Source organism: Triturus cristatus, chromosome 5_1, assembly GCF_964204655.1.
Source record: "Triturus cristatus chromosome 5_1, aTriCri1.1, whole genome shotgun sequence".
NCBI lineage: Eukaryota > Metazoa > Chordata > Amphibia > Caudata > Salamandridae > Triturus > Triturus cristatus.
In genome coordinates, this window is record NC_140587.1 from 710,046,694 (window position 1) to 710,067,033 (window position 20,340).

The 20,340-nt window shown below is 43.4% G+C and overlaps 1 protein-coding gene across 1 annotated transcript in view; it reads right to left on the bottom strand.

Moving 5' to 3' along the window:
• MEP1B (meprin A subunit beta) overlaps window positions 1–20,340 on the bottom strand; it is a 330,890-nt gene that overhangs the window by 150,707 nt on the left and 159,843 nt on the right. Inside the window, exon 6 of the mRNA XM_085605695.1 lies at window positions 1,957–2,074. Within this exon, the coding sequence (XP_085461821.1) occupies window positions 1,957–2,074 (118 nt within the window). The remainder of the gene's footprint in view (window positions 1–1,956; window positions 2,075–20,340) is intronic.

Consider the following 20,340-nt stretch of genomic DNA (forward strand, 5'->3'; position numbering starts at 1 on the left):
GTAGTGAGATGGGGTGTCAGGTGGTCAATAAATATATTGTTGGGGTTATGAATTTTCATTTTTGAACTGAACCAAAAAGGCTGCACTGAAGGAAAATTCAATTTTCCACAATATTTTTAAAACGCTGAAGGTTTTTCATAAGAGCCAGAACTGCATTGTTTTAGATGGTTTGAAGTCTGGAGAATTGGTGGTACTTTTTCTAAGATTGGCCATTTACTTTAATATCTGTGCAGTGTGCAGGCCATTACTTATAAATACAGTTGTAAAAAAAAAGTCACTGGGCAGTTTTATTTTAAATATGTTTTTGAATTGATTGTCAAAATAAGTTCCTAGTATATTTGGTAACTGAGTCTAGAAGATAATATCATGTTTCTGATCTGTTTGTGCAAGGTACCCAGTGCATAGAATTGCAACATTTTAGGTTTCATTCAATATCAACACTTCAATATTTTTTTATGTGGAAATGCATGTACTTTCTGCCTCATTAAAATCAGCAAATTTTCCAAACGTTCAATCTCCACATCAATGACTTGGGCAACTGTGTGGTTCAACACACCAAACTATGCATATTTACCCATTAAAGTACTGAAACATGCAACCAATCCATCATTCATGCACAAAGCACATTGCACAGACATAGAACTGAGCTGTATATCCCTGTTCTGAACAAAACCTGCTGTCTTCACGTGGTGTGGTACCAGAACATTGCAGCCAGATTACAGTGGCAGCTCCTCTGCTAAGGTGGAGGAGCATCGTCTTACAGCTCAAAAGGAAAAATAAAATGATACAAACGTATAGTTATTATCATTTTTGTTTTCCTATTGCAGTCAGTGGCTCTCGAGCAGGGCTGGCCAGAGCAGGGAGAGGAGTGGTTTGCACTCCCAAATTGCTCAAGACTGCTTGGCCGGCCCTCTTGGGTTGGCCAAACAGCCAAACACACTTTGCATCTTCCCCACCAGGCTGTAATGCACAGCCTGATGAGGAACATGCCAAGACTACCAGTCCCTGTCTGAGTGCCGATCCATGGCGCTCAGACCAATCACAACGCTGAATGGCTCAGGGTACCCTGAGAGCCCGGGTGCTTCCTGCTGCTTCTTGCTATCAGACCGTAGACAGGAAGAAGAGGATGGAGGAGAGGCGGCGGCTGGCCGTTTTTAGGTAAGTGATTTCTTTTTTCGGCCCCCGCCACACCACCTGATTCCGGTAGCAGCCGCTACTGTGCCAGAATATTACTTCACATAGATAATGTGTCCTAAATATTGTTTAGAAAACTATCTCCCACATTGGCGTTCATAGTAAGAAATGTACAGGCAATGGGAGGATATTTCTGTACAGGATGTTTACGACTGAATATTTGTGGCACACGTTTTTCGGGATTACAGTATTCTGGCACACAATCTTGCACTCTGGGTAACACAGTGTGTTAGTGTATGAGCTAAAGATGGCAAAGCCTAGAAACCTGGACCATGTCATAAACATGCAATACAAAGCTGTCCTGTTTTAACGTATTCATGTTAGGTATAGAACTGGCACTAACTTGGTAACTTTGCTCCCATTCAGGAAAAAGCTCAAGACAGTACTCTTTCAGGAGGCTTGGGCACGCGGTAACATACTCCACTCCCACCTGGGCCAAGGCAGCACCCTCTCACAGCGCTTAGAGACCGTACGGTGATAACGCGCTTTACAATTAACAATTACAATTACAAAAGGAGTTAGTTAACAAGCAGAGTACTTTCAGAACATTGAGTAGACATTGAGTTTCCATGATTCGATGCCCAGAGCTAAAAAAACAATCTCCTCAGAAGACCACCCTTTTTTAAATAATAACGAACAAATTTTTTATAAATTTCTAATTAAACAGATTACAAGTCTAAATCACCTGGAGAGATCTGAAACCTGAAAAGTCTTGCAACACAGTATATTTGCAGCACAGGGATATTGTGTATCTTCTCTTACCCATTGCCCTTGAACACGGATATGTAATTTGCTTCTCCTTCCCAGGGCTTGAAGTCAATGCAGGTTTTTAGACGATATCTTTCAAAAGCTTCCAGAATAAGGCCTTTTGCATTAATTTCTGTTAAAAATGAACAAAAGAATAATCGTTTGAAAGACCAAGAATATGCAGGGAATGAAACATGATTTCGAGGTTTTACCACAATTTAAAAAAACTAAAAAAAAAGAACAATCGAACAATCATACTGAAATATGATGACATTTTGTAGGACTATGCTTTAGTATAGTTTTATGGAAATCTAATTAGGAAGATAGTCTAATTGGTTTAATTTATGGTGTCCATGAAACTGTTCGTTTTTTCCTGTTTTGTTCTTTATGCCCACATCTGCACCCCTTTCAGTTTTGTCCATAATTCACACCACACAAAGGAAAATCACTTTTCAGAGCCATCCTACAGCTAGAACCTGACCCCTAGAGAACATTTTATATATTCATGTCCACCAAAAATGAATCAATGAGTTCTAAACCACACAGATTGGCTCATTGAAGTTGTCATCAAGTGCAAAGGTATCGCTACACTAAAAGATCTACATTGGCACCCAATATCCGGCATGATGGTCTTCAAAGTCATGGGCTTGATGCCCCTGGCCTTCTGCATGACTGACTTCTTTTACTTAACAGCCTGGTCTCGTAAAATTCCAATGTAACAGGGGTTTTTGTTCAAATAATCTCATCCAGGATGGAAGCCGGGAGCAAAAAGGTTGAAGTGAGGAGTGCCGCAAGTCTCCTCCCTAAGTCCCACACTCTTCAACATTTTCATGTCCCTTCTGCCATATCTGTTTGAATCCTTTAACATCAAGGTCATCTCATACACGGATGATACCCAACTCACGCTCATGTATGATGGGGGTTCATAAATGCAAAGGAGGCATTTGCCGCTGTAAGGTAGCGCTGCTTGACTGGCTGAAGGCCAAAAATGTAATTGCAGTGGAACCCAGACAAAACTGAAATCTTATTGCTTGGGTGGAATCCCCTTCAAGGATGGGTAAGACCATAGTCCACCAGTGTTCCCCCACCTCCCCCTCCAACGGTAGTGGCTAGAAATCTAGGCATTATGTTTGATGCCAAACTTTTGTTTGGTGCACAGGTATTAATATTCATGAAATCTTACTTATGGATCTTTCGCATACTGAAGACGTTTCTTCACTTGCTTCTGCATGATGATCAAGTTACAGTGGTCAGGACACTGATTTTTTCTAGGCTGGACTATGCTAATATTCTGTATCTGGGTCTCCCGGAAAATCTGACCCAGCGGCTACAAGTTATGCAGAACATGGCAGTACGCCTACTGTATAAATTACCTAAACACTTATCAGTGTCATTATTTCAGGAGAGACATCAGTGGCTGCCAGTTCCACAATGCATACAGTACAAAGCAGTGAGCCTAATACACCAAGCCCTCTATAACAAGGGACCTATGTACCTCATTGATAGAATGAAGGAATACAGTCCAGGGAGGCCCCTGCGTTCTGTGGTAAATAATTTAATTACCGGAACTGAATTTGATACGGAATCTTAGTAAAATAGCTCAGTAAAATAAGAGGCAGAATCCGTGGTATAAGAGGTTTCAGAATGGGCTTTATTCCAATGGACGATTCGAATCGTGGCCTCCAAGTTCCATCACCACGGGGGTTCAGGAAGTGGAGTACAATACTTTATTGATAAGTAATCATTTTTATAGAACAGACATTATAATGAAACCAATGTAAGAGGCGTAACAATTGATAGCAAAGATAACATTTCACATGCGTAGCTGAAGGAGGCGTAATTGGGAGTAACAAGGAAACGTCATTGGTTGTGATGTCACATATGGGTGGACCTATGAAATAATTTCGCAATGTCAGCAGAAATACTTGGCAGAGATGCGCGCGCAGCAGCATGACGTGTGATTGACGTGCAACTAGGGGGTGAAGGGGACTTGACATTTAGCTCTACATGTGGAGACAAGAAGTCTGGGGGGTCAAGTCAACCTAATCCCAAATCATATCTAACATCCTATGTTTAAAGAACTATGTTATCCACAAAGGAAGGACTTTTGAACAAAATCTATTCTATACTGACTGTGTGTGCGTGCACAAGCGTCTAAGTGTCTACATGAGATGCAAGGGCAGAAACCTTCCATGGTAACGGGGCTATGAATTACTTGCATGAGGACAGAGAAGCCGGGCCCTTTGCTCAATAGCTAAAGGAAATGTTTACTTAAACTACTAGACAGGAATGCATCGGCTGAGGAGCGAAACAGATAACTTGAAGGTGAAATACAGTTTTTGGCAGGCAGGCAGACCGGCCGAGGCAGGCACCGTTAGCCGCACAGGGAGTAGGACAAAGTTCATGGATACAGATGCGAGCTCAGACTGGAGCTGTCAGAGGTAGAAAGCAGGGAAAGGCTTGATGGCAGAATCAGGGCCTACTCGCCTGAACTGCAAAATGGAGTAACTGAGCCATATAAAGTCGGTGGCCTTTCGTACTTAGGAATCGAATATCCAGCCCATTCATGGCGGATCTGAAAGAGGACATGTTGACGGTGGACGCACATGTATTTGCGTCTTCATAACTGGAACTGGAGGGAACATACATGTACTTGTAACATGCATATAGAACCGTTGGGGTCCAAGATAGGGGACATAACTGACCAGAAAAAAATCCATATTTCCACATTCCCTCCTTGTCCCCTACTTGCCCGTCAAGAGATATCAATCTTCATCAATCCATTGATCTGTTCATATAGCATCATTTGTTCTTCTTTTTTCCTTTGGGATCTTGAATGAAAATCTTGATGTGGAATACACGAAGTGGCACACAGACCACAAATCGCTGGTCCACATTGCAGGCATAAGCAGCAACTGAATAGTATAAGAAGGCCAATACCTAGGAATGATAGAACTCTCCATCCCCAGGCTGATAACACGCTCCAAAACCACCCGGACCAAGTCCAAGTGCCTGGATTCTGGTGTATCTGGCTCACAATCTTATGAAGGCGAGTTATAGCTTTATATACAGATGGCGAATTTTCTGGTATGAATACGCAGCAGCTTGATCCGATGACCCTACAAGCTCCGCCCCTATCGGCCAGGATGACGTCAAGGACAAGACGATTTTGAAGAACAACAATCCTCATCGCAGACTGCTCCTCTGTCAAATTGCCTAGGGCGGAAATAGTTTCATTCACTACAGCTTCAAGAGTCCTGGTTAATCTACGTATTAGCTTACTATTGGTAACTGTACCTATATAGGGAAAGAGCCCTTTGTTAAAATCTACATACTTTTCCCATGTCGTCTCAGTGTAATCGACAATTGGGAGATCTCTCCGTTCTCTATTGTGTACTAAATGAATATTTCTGTGGTAATCAGGAGGAGCTAGGAAAACAGGTGGCAAAAGGAATGCAATGTAACAGGTACCATCCCAATCTAGAGGCAAACGCATATATGCAGTCTGACCACATACAAAGTAGGAATGGCGAGAAGCTCTAAACGAAGACTTGCCTTGATCACTGAATTCTATTACAGTAGTGCATCTACTATGGCCCATATGTATGGAACCATTCTTTCTTACACACAATTCACCCTTAGCTGGGAATACTGACATGGCAGGCAAAATTGGTGCAACTTCGGATTCGACATTCAGGATCATGAGATTAAGTGTAAAATTACCTAATCTATATACTTCATTTTCTAGATCAGTTCCTGTTCTCTTGGGACGACCCTCCTTGTCGGGGTAGCAGACTTTGAGTAAAACTAAGTTCAAATTTCCCCATACCCAATTGTCTTGATAAACTGCTGTGTTTGAGTCTAAGGAATTAATTAAACTAAACCATGCTCCACAGGAGCCATTGTGTGTAAACGGATATGGAAAGAGGGGCAGAACTCCCTTATAATTCTGATAGGGAGGGAGTCGACCACATATCCAACAATTGGTAGCATTACTAGTCTGATGGGAATGATGTAACATACTAATGAAAGTGTTATTGCGCAGCGCAAATCTATAGGACAATTCATGCGGGGGTAGGTCACTAAAAGAATGTTCAGTAGTAACATTATAGACATGTTTAGAAATAGGATAATATATGTGCAACAATATACTTGCAGTTATTATTATAAGACTCAAGAAAAACAAAATTAATAACGTCACTATACAATGACTACGCAGTGATTTACAGTACGCATGTCGTTTCAACATTTTTCGAGTTTTTTCTCTATTCAGGTCTAAGGGATACATGTCAGAGACAAATTCAACCGCTTCACCTTGGAGAGGACTTAAACAATCAAATTGTCTGACTTATCAGACCTAAGTTTTAATTTATATTGTTCCGGGCTACTAAGTTCAACCAAAGGAAGCTTTGAGTCAATGGGTGAAGACACACGAGGTGTGGCATTTACATCCGATGGTAGTCCATGAAATTTCTTGATATGACTTGAATGTATCCAGCCTTTTCTGCCCTCGATCTTCACGGCTGTCCTTGTGGTGAGCAGGACCAATTGCGGCGACTTCCACCTAGGATCCAGCTGAGTCTTCCGATCAAAGTTCCTCACTAAAACGAGATCCCCCGGAATTACGTCATGGGGTTTCACTTCAGTGTTGTCAGGAAAGGCTGCAGCTACCTGTGAACGACAAGATTGTAGTGCAGACATCAAGGAAGCCAAGTAATCTGTCAGCATATTACAGTCAACATCAGTTATTTTACGGGGTATAGGCGTCCCCCACATATTCGGTGGTCTTCCAAAGATCACCTCATAAGGGGATAGCCCTGTTCGAGAGTGTGCTACCATTCTCATGTAAAAGAGTGCAACTGGTAAAGCTACTACCCAGTCAACACCTTTCTCTCTACATATTTTGGACAATCTGATTTTCAAAGTTTGATTATGTCGTTCCACGAGACCTGCTGCCTCGGGGTGTCGGACACAATGAAACTTCCACTGATATCCTAGCAGAAGTGAAACATGTTTCATCAGTTCGGATGAGAACGGCTGGCCGTTATCTGAATAGACAACACGTGGTAAACCGTACCGTGGGAAGAATTCTCGAACTAGCTGCTTGGCAGTGGTCGGGGCAGTGTAATCTGATACTGGGTACGCTTCGGTCCAACGGGAAAGAGCGCAGACAACTACGAGAACATATTTGAATCCTCGACATCGTTCCATCTGGATATAATCCATCTGAAGGGCTTCAAAAGGGTGATCAGGAGGCTGAAATCCACCCTGCTCTACGGGGATGCTTTTACCTGGGTTAAACTGACAACATATCATACAGGTACGGACTTTTTGCTTCGCTGCTGCTCGTAAATGTTTGTTGAACCAAATGTGTTGAATGCTGTCTAGCATAGCTTTCTCTCCTAGATGCGCTGGACTGTGTATTGTATTTATGATAGCTTGGACCATAGAGTCAGGAAGAAACCATACAGATTTCTCCTTCGTCATCCATCCCTGGTCCGTTTGGATCCCTCCTAATTCCGTCCATTTCTTTATTTCGTCTGGTGTAGCATGTGTCTGTATGTCAATTATATCAAGAGCGGGATCCTTAATCGTCATACAATGTGTTGGTGTCTGGACTATTGTCTTTGTCATGTCGGATGTGCGAGTTTGCGCAGTCTGTTTAGCTGTTCTGTCAGCTAAATCATTGCCTTGAGAAATGATATCAGTAACTTTCGTATGAGCTTTGCATTTCATAATCGATATTGCAGTGGGTAAATGTATTGCATCTAACAGAGCATGAATGAGGGATCCGTGCTGAATGTGGGCACCGTGAGAAGTTAAATAACCTCTCTCTCGCCACAGCACGCCAAAGTCATGTACAACTCCGAATGCGTAACGTGAGTCAGTGTATATGTTGACTTTCTTATTTGTGGCTTGGATACAGGCTTGTGTCAGAGCAATAAGCTCTGCTGCTTGAGCTGACAAGGTATTTATACAGTTTGTTTCAATGACTTCAGTATCTGTTGTGACTGCATATGCGGCCACTAAATCTCCTGTACTTGTTCTCATACATGAACCATCTACATACAACGTCAGGTCTGGATCTAACAATGGAACATCTGTCAAATCTTGTCTGGGTTTCGTCGTTATTGTAATAACTTCAATACAATCATGAGCTAGTGGGTCTGTTCCGATTACAGGTAAAAGTGTAGCAGGATTTAATGTATTACAGCGTCTGATTTCTATGTGTGGCTGAAACAATGTTAGTTCGTACCCTGTAAGTCTTGCTATGGTCAAGTGTTGTGTTTGCGTTCGGTTCACAAGAACCTCTACTGCATGCGGTACTTGTACTGTCAATGGATGTCCTAACACTATGGCATCGCTTTGTCTTATTGCTAGAGCTGTTGCTGCCACTGATTTCAGGCACGCAGGCAAAGCCTGGGCTACGGGATCTAATGTACTAGAGAAATAGGCACATGGTTTGCGTGATCCTGCTTGTTCCTGAGTGAGTACGGACAAGGCAGTACCTTCGCGTTCTGTAACAAAGAGTGTAAAATGTTTTCTGTAACATGGTGTTGCTAAAACAGGTGCTTGACATAGAGCTTTCTTTAAGCTTTCAAAAGCTAGTGTGTGTTCCTGAGTCCAAGGGAGGACAGTCGATGTGGCCGCCTCCTGTGTTGTCAACTGAATGAGTGGTTTTGCTAAAAATGCATATTGAGGGATCCACTGCCTACAATATGAAGTGAGGCCTATAAAAGCCCGCACCTCCTTTTGTGTCTTGGGTATTGGCATGTTAGCAATTAACTGAATGCGGTCGGGTGTAAGCTGCCTTCCCTCCTTGGACAGCGAGTGACCAAGATAAACAACTCGCTGGACACAGAATTGCAGCTTAGAAGGGGACACCTTGTGCCCCTTTTCGGCTAGAAATTGTAAGACCATCAGAGATGCTTTTTCACATTCCGGTTCGCTTCGGGCGGTGATCAGCAGATCATCCACATACTGAAGCAGTGCAGTGTTAACTGGCATGTGTATACTGTCAAGTTCTCGTTTCAGTGCTTGGCTATAGATGCTGGGGCTTTCTGTAAATCCTTGAGGTGCGCGTGTGAATTTAAAACTTCGTCCATTTAAACTAAATCCGAACAAGTATTGGCTCTCCGGATCTATTGGGACGCTGAAAAAGGCATTCTTGAGATCAATTACAGTAAAGAATGTTGCGTTCGAATCAATGGCCGTCAGTAATGACGAGATATCGGGGACCACAGGGAATTGTGGCACAATGCATTTGTTTAATTCGCGCAGATCAATAACCAATCGATATACTGGCGGGGCCTTTGGATCAGTTCGTTTAAGAATCGGAATTATCGGGGAATTACATACATTGGAGTCGGTTTCCACAACCACTCCTTGGGCAATGAGCTCGTCAATGATTTGCAGCAAAGCCACTACAGCATCTGGTGGTAGCTTGTATTGTCGTATTCGTGGTAGTACCACTCCTGCCTTTAGTGTGACTCGATATGGTGTAATGTTCATGCAACCAACATCAGTAGGGCCTTGTGCCCATAAATGTGCGGGTAAAGTCTGTAGTCGGTGATCCATGTCTCGGGATACATAGTGACCTTTGAAATCACGCAAAAATAATCTTACTCCTTCCGGAGAACAACATATTATCGCTCCTAGAGCTTTCAATGTTTTTATACCTAACAAGTTTTCTGGACATGATTTAGTAAGCAATAAATCTGTAGTTCGTGTCAAGGGTCCGATCGTAAGTGGAAGAGGCTGTGATACTTCATTAACAATAGGTTTTCCTGAAAAACCAAGGGATATATTCTGTGAGCCTGAGAGGGGTGCCTCCGGAACTTCACTACGTTTTATTGTTGTTCGACTTGCCCCTGTATCAAGTAAAAATTTTCTATCTTGACCCAATAATTCACTGTGCACATAAGGTCCTTCTTGATCTACAGGGACCTCGATAAGGGGTAAGTCAACTTCCCTCTCTAGGCTGGTTCACGCGTATCGTTGATACTCAGGATATTCATACTGTGCGGCCTGATACATTTGTCGTGTCGTGGTTTGTGTGGCAGCAACAGGCAGCGCTGGTGCAGCTGGCACAAACTGTATAGACTGTTGCGGAGCTGGCATGGACTGTTGCGGAGCTGGCATGGACTGTGCATGCTGCGGGGCTCCTTGTTCATTCTGATCCTGTCTGGGTGGCCGTGGCCTTTCCTTTGCAATACCTACGGCGATATTACGTTTCAGGACTGGACAATCGTGTACATAATGACCTGGCTGTTTACAATAATTGCATGTCCCTTTTACAGGAACTGCGGAATCTCCAGAATGTGTCACACCCTTTTTGTGACCGTCAGTTGGAACTGTCTGGGAGACTAACATTTTCATTTTCGTGTCTTTCATACGTCTTTGTTCATGTTCTTGTTCTTCTCTAATTCTATTGTGATGATACTGTAACATTTGTAACATTTGTGACGGGGTGTTACCTTGCCAGGTACTTTCGAACTTCAATACTCTATTCTTCACTTGGGGCAAGGAATTTTCAACTAATTTCGTCACAAACAGATGTGGATATGACTCACTACTTGCTTTTATGCCACTATTTATACCAAAACATTTCTCGAATCGGGCATAGAAATCACTAGTGTCTTCATCTTGCTTTTGTTTACAGGCTGAGATTGCACCCCAGTCTTCCTTTTTCGTAGTTAATAAACGTGGCAGTACCTGTACTAGTAAACCTGGTAGTGCTTTAACTTTATCCCCGAGCCCTGCTCCTGCAGTTCGGGCCTTTTCTTCTGCTTCTAATGCTGTCCAGTCTATCTTTTGGTCTCCCACTTCCCACTCTTTTTCCTTAAGTTTTTCATAAATGCCAGCAGGCATTAATACCTTTAATATTGTCATAATGTCAGGATAGGTATATTCTCCCATGAGTAACATGTCTTTAATTTCTCGGTGGAAACCCGCTGGGTCTTTGTCATGACTGGGTACTACTTTCTTCATTTCTAACAATTCTATTTTAGATATGGGCGTATATACAAATACGCGTTTAAACTGATCGTCTTCGCCTTTTATTGGGTGCACTTCTCGCAAGGGATTCTGTCTATCTATGTAATACGGCGTTCTTTCCTTGATGGGCAGTGAGACATGTTCTGGGCATACGAAAAGAATGTACTGCTCTCTGAATTCTAGTATTTCTCTAATTAACTTAGTACCTGAACCTCTCCATCTATTCGTGAGTAATTCAGTCAATATTTCAGGTAAAAGACCAGGATCGGAATTTTGGTTCTTATATAAGATAAGAAGTTGTTGAATCATATAAATCCCAGCTAAACGCTGTTCATCTGGGCTGAGGTTCAAAAACGTGTGTGCTACTGTTTCATCACCATATTTTCCGGGACTGTCAATCCAGTGAACGGCTGATCTGGCTAATTCTTGTTCATCCATAGAATCGAGTAGGTGATAACCCCTTCGTTCTCGGAGTAGTTTGTCAGCGGTTTGGAACGAATGTTCGGGAGACCTTATATTTATTATAGGTGTTGGATAAGTTCTGTTATTATCTGGACATATCGGACGTATTGGATCAGTGAAACATCTAGTATTATCACCAGATCTTCCTCTACCTACATAGGCTATAGTTTCTGACTGTCTTGCGGGAAATTCTAATTCTCCCTCTTCGTTTTGTTCAAACTGGTCTACTGCCAATCTCTCTTCATGTATTCGTTCTATTTCTTTTCTGATCTTTCGGCACATAGCTACTATACATGTTTGCTTATCATGTTTCCCGTCTGATATATTCTGACTCCATCTCGTAAGAATTTGCATTACTTCCAGGTTTACCCCCGGTCGGTCTTGATTTCTGATCACACAATTTATGAGGAAACGTAACAGTTCCCCCTGTATTTCCACTTTCTGGTATTCCATAGCTCTATTAATACATTCAGAATCTCGCCCTGTTTGGACAAAATGATATATATTATCTAGATGCATAGTCATTCCTGGTAGTTTCCCTAAAAACATCGCAGCTCGTCTGATACGTAATGATGCCAGGACCATTTCGTCCTCTTTGCCGGGCACAGGGTCATATCTACAATCTACTAGAAGTTCCTTAAGTGTGCGGGTATTTATAAGTTTGGGCGTACGTGGATGTGCTAATTCTTGAAAAGTAAGTTTATTTATTCTGGGTGGCGTAGAATACACGCTGGTAGCACCTCCGGTAGCCCCATCTGGGGGACTGGGCGCGAAAGGATTCGTTGATCGTGATACAGCAACTATAGGTGTAGACACAGCTGTAGAAACGGCCGTGGGAACAGATGTAGAAACAGATGTGCTTGCCGGAACTTGTGTCGGAATTTGTGGTTGCAAAGGTACAGACACATGGTCTTGACGTTGAACCCCCCCAGCAGACGGTCTATGTGGTACAGGGTTAGCATACTCGGGAGCTGCGTCATCTAAATATGAGGAAAGAAAAACATCTTCTGCGGTTCTGGGATGCCCCTTTGGATGCGCTTTTATCGGAAACAATGGGGGTGGCAAGTCTTTTGGTATCTCCGGAGTAGCCTTAGGTAATCCTTCGGCCAGAAGGGGATACATACCATTCATAAGGGCATTTCTTTGTCTATCTCCTTGTTCTAATTTTACTCGTGTACCTTCTTCAATTAACAGATTTTCTCGAACTTTATTTGAATTTTCCTTACTTTTCTCTTCCTGTCTACGTGCTTTTTCTGTACGTCTATACGATTCTTTACGCCATAATTCAATGGCGTCTTTCTGTGACTGTCTAGCTTTCCTTTTCCATAACTCTTCCTCTACTTTCACGATGCACTCTGCATCCCAGGTCCCAGCTGCGGGCCACCTGTGACTTTCTGGTAGTTCCTTGGTGTAGTCCACCCATAAATCAAGAAAATAATATGGCGTCTAAGCCATGTTTGTGATACATAAAGTGCCCCGGAGTGTCCCTAGGAGGAATAGGAACAGCTTCTTCGAGTACCCCTTTTCTAGTTGTGATCTGTCTTAATTTCGAAAAGAGCGGCATACTGACAACTGATCTGATACTTATTCTTAAACACACTTAATACAAAAGCACAATAATGAACAGTCATTCATACCACAATATGCAGAACGTATTTAAAACATTTAACATTTAACATTTAATGAACAACAATGATGGCCGTTCACTAAGCATAATACTCGATACTAACTAGATAATTCTGACTTCATATACTAGACATACTCGATATACTGCTAAACAGTACATATACACTGCTGAAACAGTGCAGACCGGATTTGTGTACCCAAATCCGTCTTGACCGGCACAACCTGTGTGCACGTCAGAACGCCTCCCCAGCAATGGTACTCACCGGGTAGCTCGGAACGGAAGGCCTCAGAACGGAACTGAACTTGAACTGGACTCGACTCGAAAACTTCGGCACTTCGGATCATCGGAAACTTCGGAACTTGGTGGGCCTCTGTATACCTCGGATCTTGCTCTCTCAGCTAGGCTCTGGTTGGGATACTTCGCACTTCTCACCGCCTCGTCTGGGTGTTGATCGCAGCCTCAGTCGCCCCCGCTTGACCGGAGGGAGATACAGGAAATCCTGCTGGTACGCGTTGTTGTCCGTCCAGCTGTGGCAGGAGACCGGGCCTGCAACGCACCACCGGCGCGTGAGATGAGAAAGTGTCCCTGTTCGGGCGCCATTCATGTGGTAAATAATTTAATTACCGGAACTGAATTTGATACGGAATCTTAGTAAAATAGCTCAGTAAAATAAGAGGCAGAATCCGTGGTATAAGAGGTTTCAGAATGGGCTTTATTCCAATGGACAATTCGAATCGTGGCCTCCAAGTTCCATCACCACGGGGGTTCAGGAAGTGGAGTACAATACTTTATTGATAAGTAATCATTTTTATAGAACAGACATTATAATGAAACCAATGTAAGAGGCGTAACAATTGATAGCAAAGATAACATTTCACATGCGTAGCTGAAGGAGGCGTAATTGGGAGTAACAAGGAAACGTCATTGGTTGTGATGTCACATATGGGTGGACCTATGAAATAATTTCGCAATGTCAGCAGAAATACTTGGCAGAGATGCGCGCGCAGCAGCATGACGTGTGATTGACGTGCAACTAGGGGGTGAAGGGGACTTGACATTTAGCTCTACATGTGGAGACAAGAAGTCTGGGGGGTCAAGTCAACCTAATCCCAAATCATATCTAACATCCTATGTTTAAAGAACTATGTTATCCACAAAGGAAGGACTTTTGAACAAAATCTATTCTATACTGACTGTGTGTGCGTGCACAAGCGTCTAAGTGTCTACATGAGATGCAAGGGCAGAAACCTTCCATGGTAACGGGGCTATGAATTACTTGCATGAGGACAGAGAAGCCGGGCCCTTTGCTCAATAGCTAAAGGAAATGTTTACTTAAACTACTAGACAGGAATGCATCGGCTGAGGAGCGAAACAGATAACTTGAAGGTGAAATACAGTTTTTGGCAGGCAGGCAGACCGGCCGAGGCAGGCACCGTTAGCCGCACAGGGAGTAGGACAAAGTTCATGGATACAGATGCGAGCTCAGACTGGAGCTGTCAGAGGCAGAAAGCAGGGAAAGGCTTGATGGCAGAATCAGGGCCTACTCGCCTGAACTGCAAAATGGAGTAACTGAGCCATATAAAGTCGGTGGCCTTTCGTACTTAGGAATCGAATATCCAGCCCATTCATGGCGGATCTGAAAGAGGACATGTTGACGGTGGACGCACATGTATTTGCGTCTTCATAACTGGAACTGGAGGGAACATACATGTACTTGTAACATGCATATAGAACCGTTGGGGTCCAAGATAGGGGACATAACTGACCAGAAAAAAATCCATATTTCCACAGTTCTAGTAATGCTAGTTTGATTGTGGTTCCCCGTTTTAAAAGTCAACGTAGGGGAGGCTCTTTCTTCACTGTATTGTGGAAACAGCTGCCTGAATATTTGAGGTCCATCACGGCAGAAGTAAAATTAAAAAAAGAGCTGAAAACACACATTCAAACTTTAGTGATAACAGGACTCTGGCGGTTCTCTGCTTTGCTCTGTCTTTAGTTGTCTTAAGTGCCGGGATACTCTTTCTGAGAAGCCGTGCGCTATAGAAGATTTCTTGATTCGTTAATTCATCCCACCCATAGTGAAGTCAAGTGGTGGAAGAAAAGCCTTTGGCTAGCAGGGAAATATACTATATACCTCCACATCAGAAAAATATAACAACATCTCCACTTTATCTCAGCAAAGTCCGCGGTCAACACATTTGTTGTTGGTGAGGTAGATTATGTCAACAACATATGGGTTGGCATCCCCAATGAGCAGTTTCTTCCCTTCACAAAAGCCGCTATTTTGCCATGTGCACACTAAACAATTTGTCCTTACTTTTGCCCACCGCACAAAATGTCCAACTGTGATGCTCAGATTGTGACAAAAGATACTTACTTTTGTTCTCAAATCCATTTCTGGAACTTCTCTACCTTATCTCTCTCTACTTGCTGAGGCCACAATTGAACGTGAAACCTTCATTCTCCCTCACATCTTTAATGCTGCTTGGTCCTAGCTTATGGAGAGACATCCATAACCAACCCAGAGCCATCTCCTCCCTTATTTAAAAAGATCTGCTAAAAACCCACCTTCTTGCTTCCCACCATTCTTATACTACCTCCATCTCCTGCCAGTGCCACCCAGCTATCACCAAACTCATGTCAGCTTCAGTAGACCTCATATGTGATAACCGTATGTCATAGCTGCATAGGTGTGTGTTCCACCATCCATTATTCTCTATGTAACTCCCGCATTTACATGTTCCCATGGTCTGTCTTGGTGAAAAACACAGACCGACTGTATGAATGACTACCTCCGCCTAAAAAATCCAGAGCTGAGAAGTGTCAATCTCCACAAAACCTTCAAGAAAAGGCTCAAGGGCCATATCACGATCAGCTGAATTGGCTCTAACCCTGGGTGGACAACCACGCTACGCTCGCAAAGTTTGCGTACTTTGTGCTACTTCACGCTCTGCGAATTGCACGTAGCACAGTGCAATATCGTACAGCGTAGTTGCCATTTTTTGCTCGCTCGTGATTATAGGAGGTAATTGAAAAACTTTGATAGGTCCTGTCCTAGGTCACTAGAGAAAACCAGGACACCGCAAAGGGCCAGGGCAGAGGGATAATCAAGGACTTGACACCAGACCGGCCACTGACTCGCCTCTGAAGTCTGAGCCCTCACAGAGACAAGGAATTTGCATTTGTTCCTTGTGTTCACAGCCATGGTACACACATTGATTATTCCCTCGTCACCAGATCAGTTCTTGTTGGCATATCTGCTGCTCTGTCTTATAAAGATATCTGATCTAAGCCTAAACTGCTGAAATTGTTCCAAGACCATACAGCACCACTCAAAAACTGGTGGCATGTTAACAGCGCTAAATATACACTGCTTGATGAGAAACATCTGTTGACAATGCACCTAAGCAATACGTTTAATAATTAAATGCTCTGCAACATCACGAAAGATGGTTATGGAGGATGAGGAAAACCGTGAGAAGAATGTAAGAAGTGTGCAAAATAATACCATGGAAAATCCTTGGAAGAGCGCCCAAGGGTTTCTAAAGAAATAATAATTTGAACTTAACTCCCTCTACATCACCAAGCCCAATATGCACTCCTTTACCTTATTTGTAGGCAATATGAAAATGGGGAAAAGGCAGGCAAGTTCTTGGTTCCACAACTGAGACAGTGGGTATCATTCTCTGTGATTCCAGCCATCCAGGAATACAAAGGCATCCTTATCACACACTCCCTTTACATAACAAAATAATTTGCTATTTTCAGCCACTTTGATCATGTAGATACCTGTGACACAAAGGCTAGTTGTCTAAAGAGTAACACATCAAGTAAATTGACATCTGTAGCATGACAAATGCTCGGAGGCAATATCACAGAATACATCACCAATGGATCAAAGATATGGCACCAGAGAAACAAGTGTACAAAGTCGATAGACTGCAGGCTGTCTATCTTGTAGGGTTTGGAAGGATGCTGAAAACAGTGGATCATTGAACTCTGATGTTATGCCAAGGGTTGATGTGGCAGGTTCTTGGTCTAGTTGCTTATCTGTCCGAGATAAGAAAAATTCCTTTGTGAAGCCAAATTGTTAAATGTGTGAAAGAAACGTGTCCGCAGGAAGGGTCGCAATTTACTGAAGGAAAAGCCAGCAGCACAAAAACCTCTAGTACAATGGTGGAAAGTCTCAGAGTCTAGTAGAAGGAGAAGTCAGGAAGGAGAAAGCTAAGGAGGAACTTGAGGAGATCAAGAGTAGTGGACTGCAGACAGTATCCAACTAAGACTCTAGAAGGGCTCAAATTGGGACAAACATAGAGGCAAAGGGGGCAAAGAAACTGCCAAAACATCATGCAGCTGTGTTGCAATGCAGTAAGAAAAGAAGGCTTTCCTTAAATAGTAGACAGACAGGATTAGGAAATTATGGAAAGGATCACATGACAACTGACGACATGTTGGCTCAGGAAAAAGGAGTAAAAAAGGGAATACTCCTCCATATTGAATTTTCCAAAGAGAGAAATTAAAGGCCATGAGTAGAATGAATCTTAAAACTCTTTAAAAGAAATCTACATGCCCTTAGATAAGTGATAGTCCTCCTCTTTCAAGAAAGCCATGGGTTACTGGTAAGTCGTCGGCCCCTCCTACCCTGCCACTACCCAGCTGCATTGAACTCCAGGATGGAACTCACAAGGCACAGCCAGTGGAAGCCATGAACAAGAACTGATGAGCTGGACAAGCAGTGGTCTCAAAGGAGTGCAGGTATGTTTGACCTCTTCTCACCACTACTTCCAACAGCCCTGCTCCTGTGGGATGCATCTGTTCGCAGAGACCCCACCTGCGAGTGGGTGCACCACTTGAATATAACCATCGAATCCCTCACTGCCAAACCTAGTAAAAAACACATCTATGCTCCGGGTATTGCCCAACATCTCTCATGAATATCAACATCAAACTACTTGTCAAGCTTCTAGCCAACAGACCTCATGTGGTCAATGTTAGGGGTGGGCGGAATTTCCGAAATTCACTTTCACAAATTATCGCGAAAATGTTAAAAATCTCCACAAACACGCGGAAATATTGCGAAGATGCGGACTTTTTTTCCCGCCCGTTCGCGGTATTTTCTGTGTGGTTGCGGCTCGCCAACTTACCCATGCGGTTGCTCACGGGTGCGGCCATCTTGTTTTCACTTGTCTCGCGGTGCATGATCGCGAGAAGAAAGACGTGATCGCGCGACGAATGACGTTACTGCGGGCGCGAACAGTCGCGAGACAGCGCAAATGGCTACCAACAATCTAACATCTCGTGGAGAACGCGACCGGATCGGGAAAACTTGTCGGCGAACGCGGGGATTCAGGTAAGGCGATCGCGCACACGCGAGAATGTATTATTTTACAGCGCGAGCAAGCAAAAAATTTCCGGTAAAATGCAGATTGTGGAAATTTTGACATTTTCGCGCTCTCTGCGGAATGCGAAAATGTCAAATCATTGCAATTTCCGCGAGCGGAACGGAATTTTAGCCCAGGCCTAGTCAATATAGACCTATCCACTCTTCCATGGTAGGGTGTGTCCCTCTGCAACAATTTGCATGCTTTACTTCACCTACATTGGCAAATGAAACCTGATAATGGCATTAGAATTAGCTCTCTCACTTGAGGCTGAGAGAGTGCATGATTAAGCTGAGTGTGGGTATCTGTTGAGAAAATGTTATGGAGTCAGACTGGTCCACAAGTCTAAATATGGGTCCAGTGGCTTTACACTTACCCAATAGCAGAGAGTCAAATCTGAAGAGAAATGGGAGGCGGGGTGAGAAGAATGATAGTTTGATGAACAACATTTAGACAGGTTAGGAGTAACCTGATTGGGTAGCTTGGCAAGTACCTGGGAAGTATGGATAAATCTCATTTAAATAAGTGTATGAGAAGGAAAAGATGAAGGCTTGATGTGCTTTGGAACTGAAATTGCTATACATTTAACATATATAGCTGTAAGAACTGCTTGCAGGCATGACTAAGAGTGTTTCTGGACAGCAGGGTGCATGTTTGTTTATGTTTCAGGGAATGTGAGATCTTCCTGCAAGCTCTTTAGGGAAGGCTGCTACTACAACCGAATACTTGGGGCTTATTCACAAGCCCATTGTGCAGCTAGAGCATCACTTTCTTTGACACACAAGCAGCGCAATGGGCTTCCCCCATATTTACAAGAGCAGATAAAGTCACCCTGCGTGACTTTTTATAGCCTTGTAAATATAGGCCCCTTTCACACATTACTCTGTGTGAAAGGGGCATTCCATGGGTGCAGCTGTGGGTGTTCCCACACAACATTCATGGAACTTGACGCATTCCCAGAGTTAAGATTTTTTCTAAAACTGGGAATGCGTTAGAATCCTATGCCTCCCAATGGGAGGCGTAGGAATGCCACAACGAGGAGAAATAATGTTATTCCTCCTCATTTTTTCCTCTTTGTATGTGTGCTACATTCTGCAGCATCCTTTGAAAGAGGGAAATGCCATTAATTATTGTTTTTGTGCAGGAAGGTGTCGCTTCCTGCACAGAAACAATCATTGCTGCAGTGTAGGCACCCTTGCAAAATGACGCAGGGTGCCTGCTCTGGTGCATGGCAGCCAATTGTGCACCAGCGCAGGAGAAAGCACAGGGATGCATCGTATTCTTGTCAATACAACGCATACCTATGCTTTGAAAATGATGCAGCACAGTGCAGCTGAATGGCTTGCGGCGTGGCTCTGCGTCATTTTCTTGTAGGAGAGGCCCTTAGTGTGCTCTGATGGAGGGAGGGACATCATTGCCTTTAAGTCACAGAGAAAGAGAAAGTTGTTCTGCAGAGTGCATGCGTTGAGCTTGAAACTAAGTGACAGTGGTTGGGGGGCTGATTGGTTTTGCATTATGAGGGAGTGTTTGTATATGGACAATTCAAGGATCTTTTTTGAGAATCCAGAACAACTGTAGAGTTGCTGATAAGCATTGCAGGTCCACAGTCATATGCATCAACCCTGACATTACTTCTCTACCCTAGGATGGATGATTCATCATGGAGGGCCCTAAACTGAGAACTCGTAGGAGAAGAAAGGGAACCCTCTAGAACAAGAGCTGAGTGGGCTAACACTAGACTGGTTTGACCCACCAACAGACAATGTCTCTGATGCCCTCCTGTAATCCATCCTAGAATGGGGCTAGAGGTAAAACAAACACTCATCTGGAACCTGAACACAAGGTACTGTTGTTAGGCAACTGTTCTGCAATGCGTGGAGAACAGCCCCTGTTGGGCTACCACTGGTGGTGGGAGAGGTAAGGCACCTGTCC